The 20,186-nt window shown below is 37.4% G+C and overlaps 1 protein-coding gene across 1 annotated transcript in view; it reads left to right on the top strand.

The window, feature by feature from the left end:
* The window catches only part of ADGRV1 (adhesion G protein-coupled receptor V1), a 677,468-nt gene that overhangs the window by 137,545 nt on the left and 519,737 nt on the right, over nt 1-20,186 (top strand). The window contains exons 29-34 of the mRNA XM_049867518.1: nt 3,045-3,260; nt 4,634-4,849; nt 5,543-5,787; nt 7,121-7,302; nt 8,683-9,494; nt 11,406-11,615. Of these exons, the coding sequence (XP_049723475.1) occupies nt 3,045-3,260; nt 4,634-4,849; nt 5,543-5,787; nt 7,121-7,302; nt 8,683-9,494; nt 11,406-11,615 (1,881 nt within the window). The remainder of the gene's footprint in view (nt 1-3,044; nt 3,261-4,633; nt 4,850-5,542; nt 5,788-7,120; nt 7,303-8,682; nt 9,495-11,405; nt 11,616-20,186) is intronic.

Consider the following 20,186-nt stretch of genomic DNA (forward strand, 5'->3'; position numbering starts at 1 on the left):
CACTGATGCGGTATTGAGGCTGTCTCTGATTTCTCGATGCAGTAGTTGAGTGAGTCTATTAACAGACATTGGGCTGGGAGGAACAGATTTGTGAAGGAAGACAGTGAAGCAGTAAGAGAGACAGTGATTGCATTCGATTAGGATTGTTTGCAGATGATCTTTGAGGGCAAGGAACTAAAATACTTCCCTATTCAATTTTTGAAACAGAAGTAGCCTATCTATTTATGGCAAGGTGGTAAGCTAATTAGAAAAGCATAATTCTGTAGATTTCATCATTATCTGTTGTAATATTATGCAAGGTGAAGATTAACTATAGTCTAATCATTTTTCCCTTTTGACAGATTTCTATTACTTCTTAAAATATTCCTGTTGGGTAACTGTGCCCTTGCTAAGAATTCTCTAATAAAAATATTCCTAGGATGTAAGCTACAAGAGAGCAGGAACTTTCAGTTCAATTTAATTTTGTATCCCCAATGTTTAGATTAGTGCTAGTACATGGCAGTCACTCAATAAATGTTTTTTATTGGGTTTTGGTAGAAGTTTACACAGCACATTAGGTTCCCATTTAACAATTTCTATACGTATTGTTCGGTGACATTGGTTACATTTTTCACAATATGTCAGCAGTCTCATTATTTCCATTCTGGTTGTTTTGTTTCCATTAATCTAGCTTCCTTGCTCCCCCTTGCCTTCTCATCTTTGCTTTGCAGTAAATGTTGACTGTTTGGACTCATATAGGTAATTTTATAAAATAGCACAGTACTCATGAGTGATATTGGTTGTTTTATGAGCCACTCCGTTATTTGGCTGAAAGGTGACCTCCGGTAGTGGCTTCAGTTCCAAGTTTAAAGGGTATCTCAGGGTAATGGCCTCGGGGGTTCCTCTAGTCTCTACCGACCCAGTAAGTGTGGCTTTTTTTAAGGAATTTGAGTTTAATTCTACATTTTTCTCCTTCTATCGGGGACCATCTATGGTGTCCCTCATCAGAATGGTAGGTAGTGTTAGCAGGGCACCTTGTAATTCTTCTGGTCTCAGGATAAATAAGGCTGTAGTTTGTGTGGGCTATTAGTCCTGTAGACTAATTTCTTCTTTGAGTTTTACTTTCTTTCCCTTTTGCTCCAAACAGGTACAGATCGCTAGTTGTATCTTAGATGGCCATTCACAAGCTTGTAAGACCTCAGACGCTACTTACCAAACTAGGATGTAGAACATTATCTTTATGAACTATGCTTTGCCAGTTGACTGAGTTGTTCCACGAGACTATAGCCCTAAGCCTTCAAACCCAGTAAACCAATCCTGCGAGGTGTTTGGTTGTCTAGGAAGTATTCTTAACTGTGCCCCCATGTGCTTTATTACATGTATAAATATATGTGCAGCACACACAAACATCTGTATACATTTGCCTAGAGGTACACCTAAACATGCGTACCTGTATACTGTATTTTTATGCAAATAACGCGTACCTTCTACATTTATTTGCCAACCACTCCCTCCCACCGTGAGGTATTTTTGCAAGCACACTATGTGAATTTTTTTACAGCAACATTTGAAAAAATTAGCATAGTGGTACTCTTGAAAATACCTTGCAGAGTGAGGGAGCGTTTGGCAAACAAATGTAGAAGACATGCATTATTTGTGTAAAAATATAGTACTCGCACATGCCTTCTTATACACGCATATGCATCCATATCTACCTATGTAACCACACCCATATTTTTTGGTTGTTATTACTGTGGTTGCAGAATTGTATATGTTATAGCATTTATTGAAATCATCTTTTATTCTTGTGTACTTTTTAGTGTTATCCTTTACCTTAGTCAAGTTGTGTAGACTTCACCCATATTCAGTATTGCCTTTCCTGTCACCAAAAAAATAAGCATCTACTACCTAGAAAGTGATTCTCCCCTCCCTGTCCATTCTCTGGTAGCCACCAAAGAATGTTGCTTTCTCTATGTGTACTTTGTCTTTTTATAAAAGTGAGACCATACAATATTTGTCCTTTTGTGATTGACTTATTTCACTCAGCCTTATGTCCTCCAGATTCATCCATGTTATGTTTTGAGAACTCATCATTAGTCTTCATAAAAAAAAAAAAAAAAAAAATTTTTTTTTTTTTTTTTAGTCTTTATAAAAAGCTATGTAATATTCCATTGTATATAAGCACCACAGTTTATCAATTTATCCGTTGATGGACACTTAGGTCGCTTCCATCTTTTTGCTATTGTGAATAATGCTGCAATGAACATCAGTGTGCAGGTGTCTGTTCAAGTCATTGCTATTATATCCCTGGTATATACCTAGGAGTGGGATTGCTGGATCATAAAGTATTTCTATTTTTAGCTTTTTGAGAACACACCATACCTTTTTCCATAGTGTTTGTACAATCCCGTTACCAGTGTACAAGTTCCAGTCTTCCCACAACCTTGCTAGTGCTTGTTGTTTTCTGTTTTTTTGATCAGTGTCATTTTTGCAGGAGTGAGATGGTATCTCATTTTTAATGGTTGCTATAGGGTCACTATGAATTGGAATCAACTATTATGGCTGTGGTTTCTGGTTTTGGAATAGCTGATGATCACAAGCATCTTTTCATGCGTTTGTTGGCCGCCTGAATGTCCTCTCTGGTGAAGTGTCGGTTACTGCCCTTTGCCCATTTTTTGATTAGATTATTTGTCTTTTTGTTGTTGAGTTGTTGAAGTTTTCTATATATTTTAGATACTAGAACCTTAGCAGATATGTCATTCCCCTTTGGGAACATGTAGGTTCTCTTTTTACTTTTTTGATAAGGTCTTTGATGAGCATAAGTATTTAATTTTAGGAGGTACCGGTTATCTAATTTGTCTTCTGTCCTTGCATTTGTAGTTGTGTTTGATAGTCTATGTTTGAAGAAAGTTACATTCGATAAATATTTTAAAATGTAAATAGTAGAGCAAAAACCCAAAAGGATCATCTCATTTGGCTGATGGAATCTTGCTGAAGTTTCTTGATGAGTTTTGGCCAGTTCTTAGGACTTCAATATATTATCTTTTAATTATTCTATTTTTCAGTTCCAAATTCTCCGCGCCTTGGGCCAAAGGCAGAAACTGTTGCTCATCTAATTATCATTGCCAACGATAATGCGTTTGGAACACTTCAGCTATCAGCGCCAATTGTTCGAGTGGCAGAAAATCATGTTGGACCCATTGTCAATGTGACTAGAACAGGAGGAGCATTTGCAGAGGTTTCTGTGAAGTTTAAAGCTGTGCCAATAACTGCAATTGCTGGTGAGAAAAAAATAGGAGAAGTGAATTGTTTTAGAGGGACAGTGTATCCTTGATAATAAAGTTCCTCAAAGATGTATTTAGAAAAATAAGCCAGAAAACAACTATAGCCTTGTATGTGTTCAAGGCACAGACCTAGAGTTTATATCAAATATTTTGGACACTGTGCATTTGTAGAATTTATGAAAACTGTCAGCAGCATTGTATATGAATTCAAGAGCTATGATGACCAAAATATGCCCAAAGCAATGAAAAGTAAACTAAGGAAAACATTGTTAGGCTGTCTCTGTGTGTACTTTTTAGTTTTGTGAAAGGGATTCATGCGTAAATGACTGCTGAGGAATGCAGAAATAAATGAGTGGCCTTATGGTTTCAGTGCTTGACAACAGACTTGTCTCTGAGCCAGTGCTTGCTTATTTATGGAGAACATGGAAGAGATAATGTTTAGCATTGACTATTTTATGTATAGGAAAGATGATTTCATCACCAAATATAAACACTAGGAGACCATCTTCTTCGGTGATGAAGTTATAACACTTAGAAAGCGATTACCCAAGAGCTATTCAATTAGAATCTTTTCAGTGTGCACTCATAGGAACATGAATGTGAATGGATGGGGTAAAAAAAGGAAAATGCCTGACTTGTTGAAATAAATCATCTGGACAAGAAGCCAGGCTCACCTAGTCCCTTGGTGGGTATGTATGTGCATTTGAGGGTGGACAGCTCCGGGAATGCCTGACTGCCTCTAGGTGCCCTAACATATTTGCAGATGTGAGCATTGATTGTATTCTAGAATATTAGCCCCCAGTCTTCACAGGGAGTGTCCCTTCTCTCCCCACCCACTGTTTGGCCAGAAAAAAAAGCTGCTGCCTTCCTGAGCAGGTTTTACAGTGGCAGTTTTTAATCCGATTTGCAGGAAATTCCAGTTTCCAGCCGTATCATCGATGATGCTAATGTATAATTGGTCTCCCCAGTGCAACCAGAATTCTAGTTCAGTTCTTTGTTCTGAAAGTATTGTACACAGCTTTTTTTTTCTTTTGTAGAGAAGAGACCATCTTGTGTTGATGGATGAGTCTCTGTCTCTTTGTGTTTGCTAAACAGAACAACTATGTTACAAAACTTTCTGAAAGTAAAAGAATGAACTTGAACACCGTTAGGAGGCCTTTTTAATTATTTTATGATACTGTTGAACCCATTTTTCTAGTGAGAGACATAAAATATTCTTGTTTTCAATAGATACACTCAATAACCTCAAAGAATTCTTTCTAGACATACCCATCGAATTTAATACTTAAAAGTGATTCCCTAATATATGGAGTGTTTATGATTATATTTTATAATAAGTTTGTTAGCATTTTTGCTTTTTGTCTTTGTAGGTGAAGATTATAGTATAGCTTCATCGGATGTGGTCTTGCTAGAAGGGGAAACCAGTAAAGCTGTGCCAATATATATCATTAATGACATTTACCCTGAGCTGGAAGAATCTTTTCTCGTGCAACTGCTGAATGAAACAACAGGAGGAGCCAAACTAGGGGTGTTAACAGAGGCGATCATAATTATTGAGGCCTCTGATGACCCCTATGGATTATTTGGTAACTACACTAGTTTTTTTGTCTCTTTTTTACTTGTCTGTAAAGGGCATGTAAAATGCCTTTTCCTTTACTTTTAGAGACTCAGGCTTGATTTGGTCATGTTATCATTTTTTATAAACTGCCATTGCTGACATACAGGATACCTATGACATAGTTACTGACAGTAGTTACTATTTTATTTAACAAACAAATCAGCCTCTTAGCATATATACAGAAGTCACAGACTGCTGGATTTTAGGTTAGATATGGCTCCTAGATGTGCTTTGTGAGTCTTAATCAATTCTTTAAAAAAAAAATATTAATTTAATCAGACTATACACAACAACCTGGGTTTCTAGACTTTCTTGATAAATAGGAATATCTGGCAACATCGAGCCCCCATCTTGCATGACATCACTTATGGGAGTTAAATAGCAATTACCTTTTGGACCAGGCTTTTCCTGCCCAGTTAGCCACAGAACTCACTAGACCCACTTCACTTGTGTCTGGTATTTGCTTGGTTCCTGTGGGCATCTGAATTTATTATTTTTACTTCTACTGTAATGAAAAAATAATTTGGAAATTTTGGCAGGCATGACAAATTTGTATCATAGCATGTTATTTTGGCTTTGTGGGGACATAGCTACTGCAGTGGGTTAGTATGTTGACTCAGTTTCATTTTGTATTTGAAATTAACTCTGCTCTGCCCTTCAGGTTTTCAGATTACTAAATTTATTGTAGAGGAACCTGAGTTTAACTCAGTGAAGGTAAACCTGCCAATAATTCGAAATTCTGGGACACTTGGCAATGTTACTGTTCAGTGGGTTGCCACCATTAATGGACAGCTTGCTACTGGCGACCTGCGAGTTGTCTCAGGTAATGTGACCTTTGCCCCTGGGGAAACCATTCAAACCTTGTTGTTAGAGGTCCTGGCTGACGACGTTCCGGAGATTGAAGAGGTGAGAGGAATGGCTAGTATAGATTGACACTGTAAAACATGCCTTGTCTTATAATAACTAGAGCAGATGGCTGTTATTGTGACATTTTAGAGAGGATGTCATATTCTTGAGAATGTTCAATATATGGAAACAGCCAATAGTGTAAGATATTATACTATAAGATAAAATAATATACATACAATAGTATAAGGTACAGATAACAAAAGCAAGAATATTGTATAAATAGCTTGTGTACACATGCCAGTTTACTAGTGTATATATGTATGTATATATATATTGCACAGTTACCCTGTACTTTTCAATGTTTTGGTTAAATTTTTACTGTTTCTCATAAACGCTTAATTTGCTTGCATTTATAATTCATTTTGGTTTGCATATGAGTCAGTCAATCTTAATTAAGTGTAAATTTTGATTCTCTAGTCATTCATTTATTTATTCTTCAACATTATTGAGAATTTACTGTATGACAAACACCATGTTAGATACATCTTCCTGGTAATTTATTTTTTGTGATGAAGAGGCAAAGTAGCAAAAAAAAAAAAAAAAAGTCTCAGTAGGAAAAGTCATTCATCTCTAATATATACTGGCTGAAGATAATTTTGTTTTATGAAATGCAGGGATTATTAAGGCCTAGATGTCATAAAATAACATTTAATAGCATTTATTCTTTGGTAGTATCAAATTTTTATAGAAGAATCATAAAATTTGTTTTGAATGCTAATTGTGTCATTATCTCCTAAAAAATTAGATATTATTTACTACATACAAAACCTTTCTCTTTCCTTCTCTCTGAATTTAGATGGCTCTATGGTACCATATTTTTTGTTTTAAATTTTGACAAAGAATTTCCACTTAAGATAACATAGAAAATAAAACATATTGATTAACTATTCATTATTTTCCCTAAATAAAAGAATTTCCATTTAAGATAACATAGAAAATAAAACATATTGATTAACTATGCATTATTTTCCCTAAATAAAAGAAAGGTATAGGACATAAAAGTCATAGTGTTAAAATGGTAAGTATACACAAGGGTCTTAATATTGATTCATGAGGTTACATATATAACTGGATATTAAGCAATTTAAATAGCTTATATTTCCTATGTATAATCATGCTCCCTTATTAAAAGTTGATGATGAATTATCCTGTTTCATACTGGGCTTGAAAATGTAATAGGGAGTTTCCTTGAGCTTATTTATATTTCATTCCATTTTATGTTTGTACTTGCATGGATTTGTTTGATATATGTATATTTCTTTTTTCTGCATCTTTATTATTCTAATTTCAGAACTGGATGCTGTTAAGGAAGTTTTCACTGTATTTTTAGGTTATCCAAGTGCAACTAACTGATGCCTTTGGTGGAGGTACTATTGGGTTAGATCAAGTGGCTAATGTTATTATTCCTGCCAATGATAATCCTTACGGTACAGTAGCCTTTGTTCAGTCGGTTTATCGCGTTCAAGAGCCTCTGGAAAGAAGTTCCTGTGCTAACATAACTGTCAGGCGAAGGTATATGAGCTGGATCTGTGGGAGGCATGGGAGTTGGTGGGGTGGTGGGGAAGGATCTCTTGCACATATTTTAGCCTTGATGATTTTTCTACACTGTAGATTATTTTATAAGTTATAGTAATTTGTTAATTGAATTATGCCTGTTGCTATAAAGAGCCCATCATATATATATATATATATATAAACCCAGTGCCGTACACTTACCTATTATCAGAGCCCTGATGGCACAGTGGTTAAGTGCTCAGCTGATAACCGAAAGGTTGGCCCCAGCAGCTCCACCGGAGAAAGACCTGGCAATCTGCTTCCTTAAAGATTAGTGTCGTTGTGTGCCATCAGTCAATTCTGACTTACACCAAACCATTGCTGTAGAGTTGATTCCAACTCATAGTGACCCTATTGGACAGAGTAGAACTGCCCCATAGGTTTCCAAGGAGCACCTGGTGAATTTGAACTGCCAACCACCATGCCACCAGGGTTTCCTCTGACTTACTGTGACCCTGTATTATAGGGTAGAACTGCCCCCATAGGGGTTTCCTAGGCTGTAATCTTTATGGAAGCAGGTCCCCAGATATATTGGGACGGCTGACGGGTTCAAACCACTAACCTTTTGTTTAGCAGCCAAGTGCTTAACCAGTTTGCTGTCAGGGCTCCTTCTGTAAAGATTACAGCTTAGAAAATCCTATGAGGCAAGAAAAGATTACAGCCTAGAAAATCCTATTGGGCAATTCCACATGAGGTCGCTATGAGTTGGAATCGACTTGAGGGCACCCAAGAACAACAACATTATTAGTGAAATGGGTAGTGAATCATTAGACCTTCTAACCCCAGAAATTTATCTGTGATTCTTCGAATTAGAGCTTAAATACAATTAGCCTCTAAATTAAAGACCACTCGGATGCTATCTGTGAAGTGGTTGATTTTCAGGTTTTTTTCCCCCTCCATTCCTTTTGCAAGGCAGCATACTTGTTCACTGAGCTTCTTCAGAAATAGAAAATACAGGTTCCTGGGACCTTGTGACAAGTAATTATATTCCTTCAAAATGTACTCATGCCAATATTATTGTTACTTTGTTTCAGTAATGGAAATTAGGCTCTTTAATTCTATTTGACAATTCTGAGATGGATGTTATTTGCATACTTTGCAAGGTATTTTCATAACTTGATTAAAAGTAAGTATTGCTTGATTCAAAACTAGCAAGGTTTCCTTGCATGAGAAAACAAAATATTGAAAGACAAATGTAATTACATGGTTGTGATTGTATTAGTGCTTTTAACACATTTTAGAAAGAAAGTGAAAACCACCATCAGCTTTTCTCTGTATGTAGTGCGTGTATCACTTGGCGTGGTTAACCTGTTTTTTAATTATCACTCCATGTTTTAGCGGAGGGCACTTCGGTCGGCTGCTGTTGCTCTACAGTACTTCTGATATTGATGTAGTAGCTCTTGCTGTTGAGGAAGGTCAAGATTTACTGTCCTACTACGAACCGCCAATTCAGGGGGTGCCAGACCCACTTCAGAGAACTTGGGTGAATGTCTCTGCTGTGGGGGAACCCCAGTATACCTGTGCCACTTTGTGCCTCAAAGAACATGCTTGCCTAGCATTTTCATTTTTCAGTGCTTCTGAGGGCCCTCAGTGTTTTTGGATGACATTATGGATCAGCCCAACTGGCAACAACTCAGGCTTCTGGACTTACAGGAAAAACACAACCAGGGTAGCATCTCTCTTTAGCAGTCAGGCTGTGGCTGGTAGTGACTATGAGCCTGTGACTAGGCAATGGGCCACAATGCTAGAAGGCGATGAATTTGCAAGTCTCACGGTTTCTGTTCTTCCTGATGATTTCCCAGAGGTGGATGAGAGTTTCCTGATTTCCCTTCTTGAAGTTCACCTAATGAACATCACAGCTAGTTTTAAAAATCAGCCAACTATAGGGCAGCCAAATACTTCTACAGTTGTCATAGCATTAAATGGTGATGCCTTTGGAGTGTTTGTGATCTACAGTGTTAGTCCCAGTACTTCAGAAGACGGCTTGTATGTCGAAGTTCAGGAACAGCCACAAACCACAGTGGACCTGATGATCCATAGGACAGGAGGCAGCTTAGGTCAAGTGACAGTCGAATGGCGTGTTGTTGGTGGGACGGCTACTGAAGGCTTAGATTTCATTGGTGCTGGAGGCATTCTGACTTTTGCTGAAGGTGAGTGATGGCTCTCAATGGATTTCAGTTTTCCTGGCAAAGTTATCATAGTGAATTCTTATAATTGTGTTCATAAGAATTCTTAATGTGTACTTTCTTGTATATATGTAAAAGTTTAGTATGGTTTCAGAAAAATAGAAGTTAATTGGCTTGTTAGTGGTTGACAAGCCATGTGTAGGCTGACATGGTCCTACATACATATCTCTTTAGTTTATTAAAAAGAGAAGCTTTTCAGAGAATGTGTGAATTTTACTTTTTTTCTGACTGGAAAAGTAAAGTATACTTAAAAACTTCAGAATATATAACAAAATGAAAGAAAGAAATGTCCATAACCCCATATTCTAGAGCAATCCATTACATCTTCTTTTACCTAACTTTTTATGCATGTATTTTTTAATTTTTTTAGAAAGAGCGATTGGGACCATGCTGCATATAAGTACATTTTTGGAAACATCTAATAAGTATTATATTTGAGAGTAAGCTTTTAAAAAGTATGGAACATTTCTGTAATGGTTATTTCCTAGTAAATAATTTCAGGAATAGTGGAATCAGATATTCTTGATGGGGGCAGGTTGGCAATTGGAAACATTTCTGTCTATTTCAAAAGGAATAATGAAAATTTAATTAGGAGGGAGTGGAGCTGAAGATTTAAAGTCAAATTTTCTAGTGGCTTTGGAAACTACAAGAAAAAACCCAAAAAAACCCACCATGCTTGCTTAGCATGTTATAATATAAAGTTTAAAAAAAAAAAAAACAAACTCGTTGCCATTGAGTCGATTCTGACTTACAGCAACTCTATAGGACAGAGTAGAACTGCCCCATAGAGTTTCCAAGGAGATTCACACTGCCTTTTGGTTAGCAGCCATAGCTCTTAACCACTATGCCACCAGGGTTTCCATATAAACTAATAGCATTATACAAATTATTATTATATTGAACTGTAATTTTAAGTCACACAAACGCAAAATGGACTATATGTTATAGCTAACTTAGATTTGTAGATAATGTGTACTCTCTGGGGGCAACCTTGACACTGCTGAATTGATGGAAAAGCACAAGGGTCATGAGAGAGAGAACAAGTATTCAAATTCCCTTTCTGTTTTTTCTGCCTTCTGTCTCATCACCCTTTCATCTTCTTCCAGGAAAGAGGGAGGAGTTAAATGTGGAAACAATATGCTGAACTGCAGAAGGAACATTGAGTTGAGGGTTGTTTAGTGGTCACCTCGATACTAGTAGGGTTCTAGGCCAAATTGAAAAGTAGATTGCTTAGCCCTTGTCATTGTCACTTCTCCCTTCGAATCAAATTGCTCTTGCACCTTCTTTCTTCTTTGCCCCACTTTCTGGAAAGTGGTACTTAATGCTGATATCTAGTTACCCAAAGGCTCAATTCACTCAGGCTCTTTTGCTCAGAATTTGCGATATCTTTTCTGTTCCCCATTTTGACCATGATTCCCTAAATGTTCCTGGTCTTGCAGCAAGGTTTTGAGTTGATTCCTTGATTAGTTATTCACAGTAATGCTAGAACGACTCTACTTTCCTAGAGGGAGCTGTTTCTAAACAGAAGATGCTTTAGAAGCTGTTCACCTAGCCAGGTCGTTTTTCTTGGCTAAAGACCAGAAGGTAAAGCCACGATTCTTTGAAGTTTCTTTAACTTAGCCATAATTCACAATGGCTTTCTCTCTAGTCTGTCCGTGTTGATGAAATTTTCCTGTGTTTTATATGCAGAGGAAGGTACAGATTAACATTCAAAAATTTGTTTCTAGTAGTGCTTATATTTCTCATGGCATTGAACCGTTATAATGCATTTAAATATATTTACTTACAATTTTTTAACAGAAGATATTTTGGGCTTCTGTGAAGGCATGTTGGTGGTTTGATTACTTTGGTTTTATTCCATTCATTTTTTTATAGGTGAAACCAAAAAGGTAATTATTTTAACCATTTTGGATGACTCCGAGCCAGAGGATGATGAGAGCATCATAGTGAGTTTGGTGTACACCGAAGGCGGAAGTAGAATCTTGCCCAGCTCCGACACTGTTAAAGTGAACATTCTGGCCAATGACAATGTGGCAGGAATTGTTAGCTTTCAAACAGCTTCCAGATCTGTCATAGGTCGTGAAGGTGGGTTCCTCTTTCTGTTGAGCACATTTATTTTCTTTTCCGTGGATGTCACTATCTGTCTAGTCTTTTAAAGCTTCCAGTGTTTTTTTCTTTCATTATTTTGTTGAGCTGTGTGTGTTAATTCACATTGAATTTATCTGGGATAGTGCTATATAGTGATGTGTTTAACTAGATTTAGGAGCCTTGTGACTGGGATTTGTGTTCTAGCTAACATTCTCCACCGGAGTGATTTTATGGAAGTTAGTCAAATCTGGGATGCTCAACTTTCACATCTGTTTAACGGGGGAAAATGTCACCTACTTCATAGGTTTCTTGGCGAGAATTAAGTGAGATAATGAATATAAAATGTGTAGCATAGTTTCTGGCGTGTGTAGTATATGTCAGTAGAAGCTGTTGATAATAAACGGTCAAACGTTTGCTCCCTGTAAAAACAAATAGTTTATAACCAGTAATTATTGATTGTGCCTGGAATTGATTTATATTGCATTTGTATATTTTATCAACAAAATGCCAAACTAGATAACCTTATAAAATGTACATAGGAATTACATTTTTTCCTTAAAAAACTAATTTTCTTGAATCTTTTTTTTTTAATATTTCAAGTCAAATGTAAGATTTTGCGTATATAGGCCAATCTTTATGTTTTAAAAATACTATAGCAGTGTTTTTTGCCTTTGAATAAACCTGTTTTGAAATAATGCAGGTATTTATAGCCTGTGTTTCACCACATAGTTTGTGTTTGGAATTAAAAAATAAAAAATTTACCTCATAGAGTTAAGAAAACAGATGTAGATCACGCACTTGCACTTCTATTTTACAAATGAGGAAACTGAGAAACAGAGATCAATGACTTGACAAGGTCATACAACTGGTTAGTGGCTGTGCTGGAACTTGAATGCGTGATCGTGTGTTACGTTTCACCTTACTGCATTATTTAACATATGTGCAAATGTATGAGCCATTTTCCAAAACTCTTTACTGTTCTTAATGGTTTAGAATAGCATGTTGTCATAGCAATAGCAAGTACAAGTGACTAACAAATTGCCATAAGTCCAATCTAAAGACAGATCATCAACTGTCAAAAAATTATTTATAACATAATACAAGTAAAAAGTCATGGCAGGAGAAGTTATTCTTAATAGTAATGACAAGAACGATAACATTTATTGATTTTTCTGTGTGCCAGAGGTTGCACATTCACTATTTCGCTTAATTTTAACAATCGTTCTGCAAAGTGGGTTTGTAGTAGTGTAAACCCAGACTGTCACAGAAGGAACTGATGTTTTGAGAGACTCAATAACATGCCGTTATTCAGTAGTGGTGCTTTAACCCTGTTCTGTCTGAATCCAAAGCCCATGCTATAGGGCGGCCTGTAAGAAGAGACTGTTTTCCTTGTACTTGTATCCACTGCAGAACCTAACAGTGTAGGAACTTTTGATAACTGTTTGAAGTGATTTAAGTTGGAAGAATAATGGATTTGAACTGAAACAATAACATTTATGTGAGAGAAGGAAATTGGGGAGAGAACCTGACACTATTTCAGGTTAGAGAGATAGAAACTGGATTCGTAGAGATAATAGTTGAAATCAGGAATAAGATCTTTGTGGGTAGAGAAAGAAAAGCAAGTTATCAAGGATGGAGACATGGGAAACAGCAGACTAAGGTACTAGAAAAGGAGGAAGACCTGAGAGGAGACAGAAACCGAGCCAGAAAGGTGGGAAGAGACCAATGAGAGGGTAAGTTTTCACTGGCTTCCAGAAGAAGAAATAATTACGTGAGTGTGTCTAATACTAACATACCAACAAGTGAGATTCGATCCTCAGATGGAGCTAGAGAAAACAGTAGCAACTGTAGAGGAATTTGGAAAATTTCCCAGTGAATACTGGTGAGGTCACACAACGTGATGTAACTGATGTTACTGAATTGTACACATGAAAAGTGTTGGATTGGCAAATGTGTTATGTGTGTTTTTACAATAAAAAAAAAAAGCAATATCTAAGGATGACAAACGGACTTAGGGGCTTCCTGGCTATGCTACTCAGTGTGGTCCTCAGACCAGTGCCAGTCGGCAAAGTGTTTGCTATTGTTCTGTGACAAGATAAGTTCAGAAATGGAAATAACTTTCTAAGAAACTTTGTAACAATTTAAATTTGCTGTAATATCCAAAAGCATTACCTATGAGCTTATATTTTGTATGTCTGTTCTTTTTGCTGTTTATCTACTATCATCCATTTCACTGAATTTTACAAATGTGTCAATCCACGATTTTGGATTGGGGCAAAAACCGAACCCAAATTAAAAACAAGCAAAAGCCCCCTTCCTTTACTACATAAAAGTTGGAGAAGCACTGCCATAGGGAATGTTCTACTCATTGGCTATGTGAGCAAGGAAAACAGGAGAAAACAGATTAGATAGGAATATTTTGGAATTATGTTTGTTTTGTTTAAGAAATACATGAAAGAAAATAATGTAGAAGCAGAGAAACAAAGGGTTAGTGGCATGGAGGGTAAAAATAAGATCAGGGACTAGGAAAGATTAGATTTAAGGAGGGATTTAGAGCTAGTTTAGGCATGTGATTTCTATAAATGTGATGGGCTTTTTTTAGAGCGTAGAAAAGAATTTGGATGCCCAAGATCAGTCTAAAGGGATCTTAACTATAAGGCAGCTAAAAAACCAAAAACCAAATCCGTTGCGGTCGAGTCGATTCCAACTCATAGCAACCCTATAGGACAGGAATAGAACTGCCCCACAGAGTTTCCAAGGGGCGCCTGGTGGATTCGAACTGCCAACCTTTTGGTTAGAAGCTGTAGCACTTAATCACTACGCCACCAGAGTTTCCAGGAGGCAGCTAGTGTTGAGAAAGTGAGAGTTTGGGGGGTGATGGTAGTGGTGGGTTGGAGGGCTCTGAAGAAACGAAGGTTCTCCTGCTGAGTACTGCAGCATCTCAGAGAACCTGCTGACCCTGGCACCTGCGCTTCTCTTGGCCTGGACAAATGTAACCCGAAAACCACGTCGTAGTCTCTTTAGTTCCCCACAGCTCAGTATTTACAAGAGATACAAAGAGGGAAAAGGATTAGTAATTAAAACCAATAGTCCCGATGTGTTATTGGTTCTAAAAATCTGTTTAGGATATCAGTCTACAAGCATGAGCTTGGTACAGGAGTTAAAACACTGAATGACTTTATTGCTGGCTTGAATACTGCCTAGATTTTTACATTTTCTCAGTAAAAACTTGGAGGCATTTCTGTTTTTTGCTTACTTTTCTTTCCTTTTTTTACTAAACCTTTCCCTAGAAGTTAATTTTTTCCCCCAAAAACATTATATTGAACCTCAAGAATTCATTATTTTTTTGTGTGTAGTCTTTATATTATTGTGAAATTAACATATAGAAATGTGTGTTAAGCATGAGTTTACCAAAGTGAATTAATGAAAACTTCATGGTGGTTCTTCAAAGGCAACCGGTAGACAGATGGGGTTAAAAAAAAATATTGTGCTGTATGGGTTTTTAACAATGTTAGCATTGTTTTTGGCCTAGTGTTGGGGTTTCATTTATGTGATTAGATTTAAATCATGGACTCTGCTGAACCTCTAGCTCTAGAATGCATTTTTGATTCATGGGAAGGAATTGCCTTAGTGTTTAACAATTTATTGAATTCAATAGAATCCTGTTTCTCTATTTTTGTCCTAAAGCCATTGGAGAGATGCTCAGTGGTAAATATTATTTTCTTTCAAATGTAATGGACAGAATTTAGAAATGCGTGAGAATGGATCATGCTATGGTTGCAAACTATGTATAAATCTGTGTTAGATATTTCACTTGGCCACCCAACTCAGCAGCATGATAAATCGCCTCATGCTCAGTGGATTTAGTTTTTCCTTTCATTAGAGACAGCGTGAATCTTCTTTAGACAAAGATTTGAATAAGAAATGTGGTTCTTTTAAAGACAAAATATAGAACTGCTGTATTAGAAACACTCGACTTTTTTTCTTAACTGTTCATATTGATGCTTTGTGTTTCACATTATTCATGTTCCTATAATGTCGCTATGAGTCGGAATCTACTCGACGGCACTGGGTTTAATTTATAATTATTTGAACCCGCTTTCTTTTTTTTGTAGAGGGCAGTCACTTTGGATGGTAGGCGGTGAACCTGTTAAAATACATTTCCTGTATTTTAGTCTTCCATTGTTTTTACACACATTGTAGTCGATATTGTTTATCTTCGAAAGATATCCTGGTTTGTTGGGGGGAATAAATGACCAAAACACTCAAGTTTATTAAGATGCATCTTAAAATCATGTTTCTTATCTGCATTAGGCTAGGTTTGGACCCTGTATGTATTCGTGGTGGCACCATCGTTAAACTCTTAGCTGCTAGCCGAAAAACAAACAGTTCAAATCCACCAGCTGTTCCATGGGAGAAAGATATGGCAATCTCCTTTGGTAAAAAAGATTTCAGCCTCAGAAACCCTATGGGACAGTTTTACCCTGTCGTATAAGGTCTCTGTGAGTTGAAATCAACACAATGGTGATGGATTTGGTGTTTTGATTTAGACCCTATTGATACATTTTCTCCTTCAGAGTTAAAACGTGTCACCACTTTTCCGTGGCCTCTGTTGGCTTCATATCTAGATGATCTTACAGTAATGTAGTCAGACTATTTGGTAGGCCAGGGCACTCATTAGACCCTTTCAACCTGGGCAAACACGAGGAGAGGATTTAATACCTAGGACAATGTGTCATCTGAAAATCAGAACGTACCCTCTTGGAGATCTTCGTTCTGCCCACCCCGTTAGGTTTAGATGATTAAGCACATGTTTCTAAGGAGTTTTCCTTCTTCCTACAACTGCTTTTTGACTCCACATCCTCCAGGTAGTAGTAGCCTTCTGGTATATCCAGTTATTTTGCCCAGGAAGCATTTTCTAATAATCTGCCTTAAACAGGCAGAGTCAGTATCTTCAATTGTATTACTAATTTCTTTAAAAAAATTTCACAAAATTCTTGCTATTGACACAATAGCTTTGCAGTGGCCTTACACGATTATGTTTAAGGAATGCTTTGTTTACCTTAAGAGCCCTAGTGGCACAGTGGTTAAGCATTTGGCTGCTAACTACAAGGTTGATGGTTTGAACCCACCATCTGCTCTGCGGGAGAAACATGTGGCATTCTGCTTCCGTGAAGACTTCAGCCTTGGAAACCCTGTGGGGCAGTTCTACTCTGTCCTATAGGGTTGCTATGAGTTGGAATTGACTTGATGAAAATGGGTTTTGTTTTGTTTTCTTTTGTTTACCTTGTATTCACCTATGAGTGTGTGTGTATCGTGCTTCAGACTGTGTTTCTTGCAATATTTTCTTCCAAGTTATATCCATGATAATTTACTAAATATTCGAAGGTGGGATTTATTAAGTGGTACTATTTTTTACTATGTGGATGTTGAGTATTTTAATTTTCACATGTAGTAAGCTTATAAGAGGATTTCAGTTTTTTCTCTCCTGAGCATTTCATTTTTATTTTCACCTTCTCATTTTGTATTTATTCCCAAATCTCTGTGTGCAACCTTACAAGCCTTATTTTTGTATTACTGTGGTTACACATTCCCCTTCAGCATGGATCTTTATTGACCTACACATTGTTTTCATGTCCCTGTGCTCTTATTGCATTTTTTTTTTTTTGGCAAAATTATTTATTTATTTATTTTTAATTAACTTTTATTAAGCTTCAAGTGAACATTTACAATTCCAATCAGTCTGTGACATGTAAGTTTACATGTATCTTACTCCCTTCTCCCACTTGCTCTCCCTCTATTGAGTCAGCCCTTTCAGTCTCTTGTTTCGTGCCAATTTTGCCGTCTTCCCTCTCTTTCTCTCTTCCCATCCCCCCTCCAGTCAAGAGTTGCCAACACACTCTCCAGTGTCCACCTGATTTAATTAGCTCTCTCTTCATCAGCATCTCTCTCCCACCCGCTGACCAGTCCCTTTCATGTCTGATGAGTTGTCTTCGGTGATGGTTCCTGTCCTGTGCCAACAGAAGGTCTGGGGAGCATTGCCACCGGGATTCCTCTAGTCGCAGTCAGACCATTAGGTATGGTCTTTTTATGAGAATTTGGGGTCTGTATCCCACTGATCTCCTGCTCCCTCAGGAGTTCTCTGTTGTGCTCCCTGACAGGGCAGTCATCGATTGTGGCCGGGCACCAACTAGTTTTTCTGGTCTCAGTATGATGTAGGTCTCTGGTTCATGTGGCCCTTTCTGTCTCTTGGGTTCTTAGTTGTTGTGTGACCTTGGTGTTCTTCATTTTCCTTTGCTCCAGGTGGGTTGAGACCAATTGATGTATCTTAGATGGCCGCTTGTTAGCATTTAGGACCCCAGACGCCACATTTCAAAGTGGGATGCAGAATGTTTTCATAATAGAATTATTTTGCCAATTGACTTAGAAGTCCCCCAAACCATGTTCCCCAGACCCCCGCCCCTGGTCTGCTGACCTTTGAAGCATTCATTTTATCCCGGAAACCTCTTTGCTTTTAGTCCAGTCCAATTGGGCTGACCTTCCTTGTATTGAGTGTTGTCTTTCCCCTCACCCAAAGCAGTTCTTATCTACTGATTGATCAATAAAAAACCCTCTCCCTCCCTCCCTCCCTCCCCTTCTCGTAACCACAAAAGTATGTGTTCTTCTCAGTTTTTTCTATTTCTCAAGATCTTATGATAGTGGTCTTATACAATATTTGTCCTTTTGCCTCTGACTCATTTCGCTCAGCATAATGCCTTCCAGATTCCTCCATGTTATGAAATGTTTCAGAGATTCGTCACTGTTCTTTATCGATGCGTAGTATTCCATTGTGTGACTATACAACAATTTATTTACCCATTCATCCGTTGACGGACACCTTGGTTGCTTCCAGCTTTTTGCTATTGTAAACAGAGCTGCAATAAACATGGGTGTGCATATATCTGTTTGTGTGAAGGCTCTTGTATCTCTAGGGTATATTCCGAGGAGTGGGATTTCTGGGTTGTATGGTAGTTCTATTTCTAACTGTTTAAGATAACGCCAGATGGATTTCCAAAGTGGTTGTACCATTTTACATTCCTACCAGCAGTGTATGAGGGTTCCAATCTCTCCGCAGCCTCTCCAACATTTATTATTTTGTGTTTTTTGGATTAATGCCAGTCTAGTTGGTGTGAGATGGAATCTCATTGTAGTTTTAATTTGCATTTCTCTAATGGCTAATGATCGGGAGCATTTTCTCATGTATCTGTTGGCTGCCTGAATATCTTCTTTAGTGAAATGTGTGTTCATATCCTTTGCCCACTTCTTGATTGGGTTGTTTGTCTTTTTGTGGTTGAGTTTTGACAGAATCATGTAGATTTTAGAGATCAGGCGCTGGTCGGAGATGTCATAGCTGAATATTCTTTCCCAGTCTGTAGGTGGTCTTTTTACTCTTTTGGTGAAGTCTTTAGATGAGCATAGGTGTTTGATTTTTAGGAGCTCCCAGTTATCTGGTTTCTCTTCATCATTTTTGGTAATGTTTTGTATTCTGTTTATGCCCTGTATTAGGGCTCCTAGGGTTGTCCCTATTTTTCTTCCATGATCTTTATCGTTTTAGTCTTTATGTTTAGGTCTTTGATCCACTTGGAGTTAGTTTTTGTGCATGGTGTGAGGTATGGGTCCTGTTTCATTCTTTTGCAAATGGATATCCAGTTATGCCAGCACCATTTGTTAAAAAGACTGTCTTTTCCCCAATTAACTGACACTGGGCCTTTGTCAAATATCAGCTGCTCATACATGGATGGATTTATATCTGAGTTCTCAATTCTGTTCCATTGGTCTACGTGCCTGTTGTTGTACCAGTACCAGGCTGTTTTGACTACTGTAGCTGTATAATAGGTTCTGAAATCAGGTAGAGTGAGGCCTCCCACTTTCTTCTTCTTTTTCAGTAATGCTTTGCTTATCCGGGGTTTCTTTCCCTTCCATATGAAATTGGTGATTTGTTTCTCTATCCCCTTAAAATATGACATTGGAATTTGGATCGGGAGTGCGTTATATGTATAGATGGCTTTTGGTAGAATAGACATTTTTACTATGTTAAGTCTTCCTATCCATGAGCAGGGTATGTTTTTCCACTTAAGTATGTCCTTTTGAATTTCTTGTAGTAGAGCTTTGTAGTTTTCTTTGTATAGGTCTTTTACATCCTTGGTAATATTTATTCCTAAGTATTTTATCTTCTTGGGGGTACTGTGAATGGTATTGATTTGGTTATTTCCTCTTTGGTGTTCTTTTTGTTGATGTAGAGGAATCGAAGTGATTTTTGTATGTTTATTTTATAACCTGAGACTCTGCCAAACTCTTCTATTAGTTTCAGTAGTTTTCTGGAGGATTCCTTAGGGTTTTCCATGTGTACGATCATGTCATCTGCAAATAGTGATAGCCTTACTTCCTCCTTGCCAATCCGGATACCCTTTATTTCTTTGTCTAGCCTAATTGCCCTGGCTAGGACTTCAAGTACGATGTTGAATAAGAGCGGTGATAAAGGGCATCCTTGTCTGGTTCCCGTTCTCAAGGGAAATGCTTTCAGGTTCT

This window comes from Elephas maximus, chromosome 2 (assembly GCF_024166365.1).
Source record: "Elephas maximus indicus isolate mEleMax1 chromosome 2, mEleMax1 primary haplotype, whole genome shotgun sequence".
NCBI lineage: Eukaryota > Metazoa > Chordata > Mammalia > Proboscidea > Elephantidae > Elephas > Elephas maximus.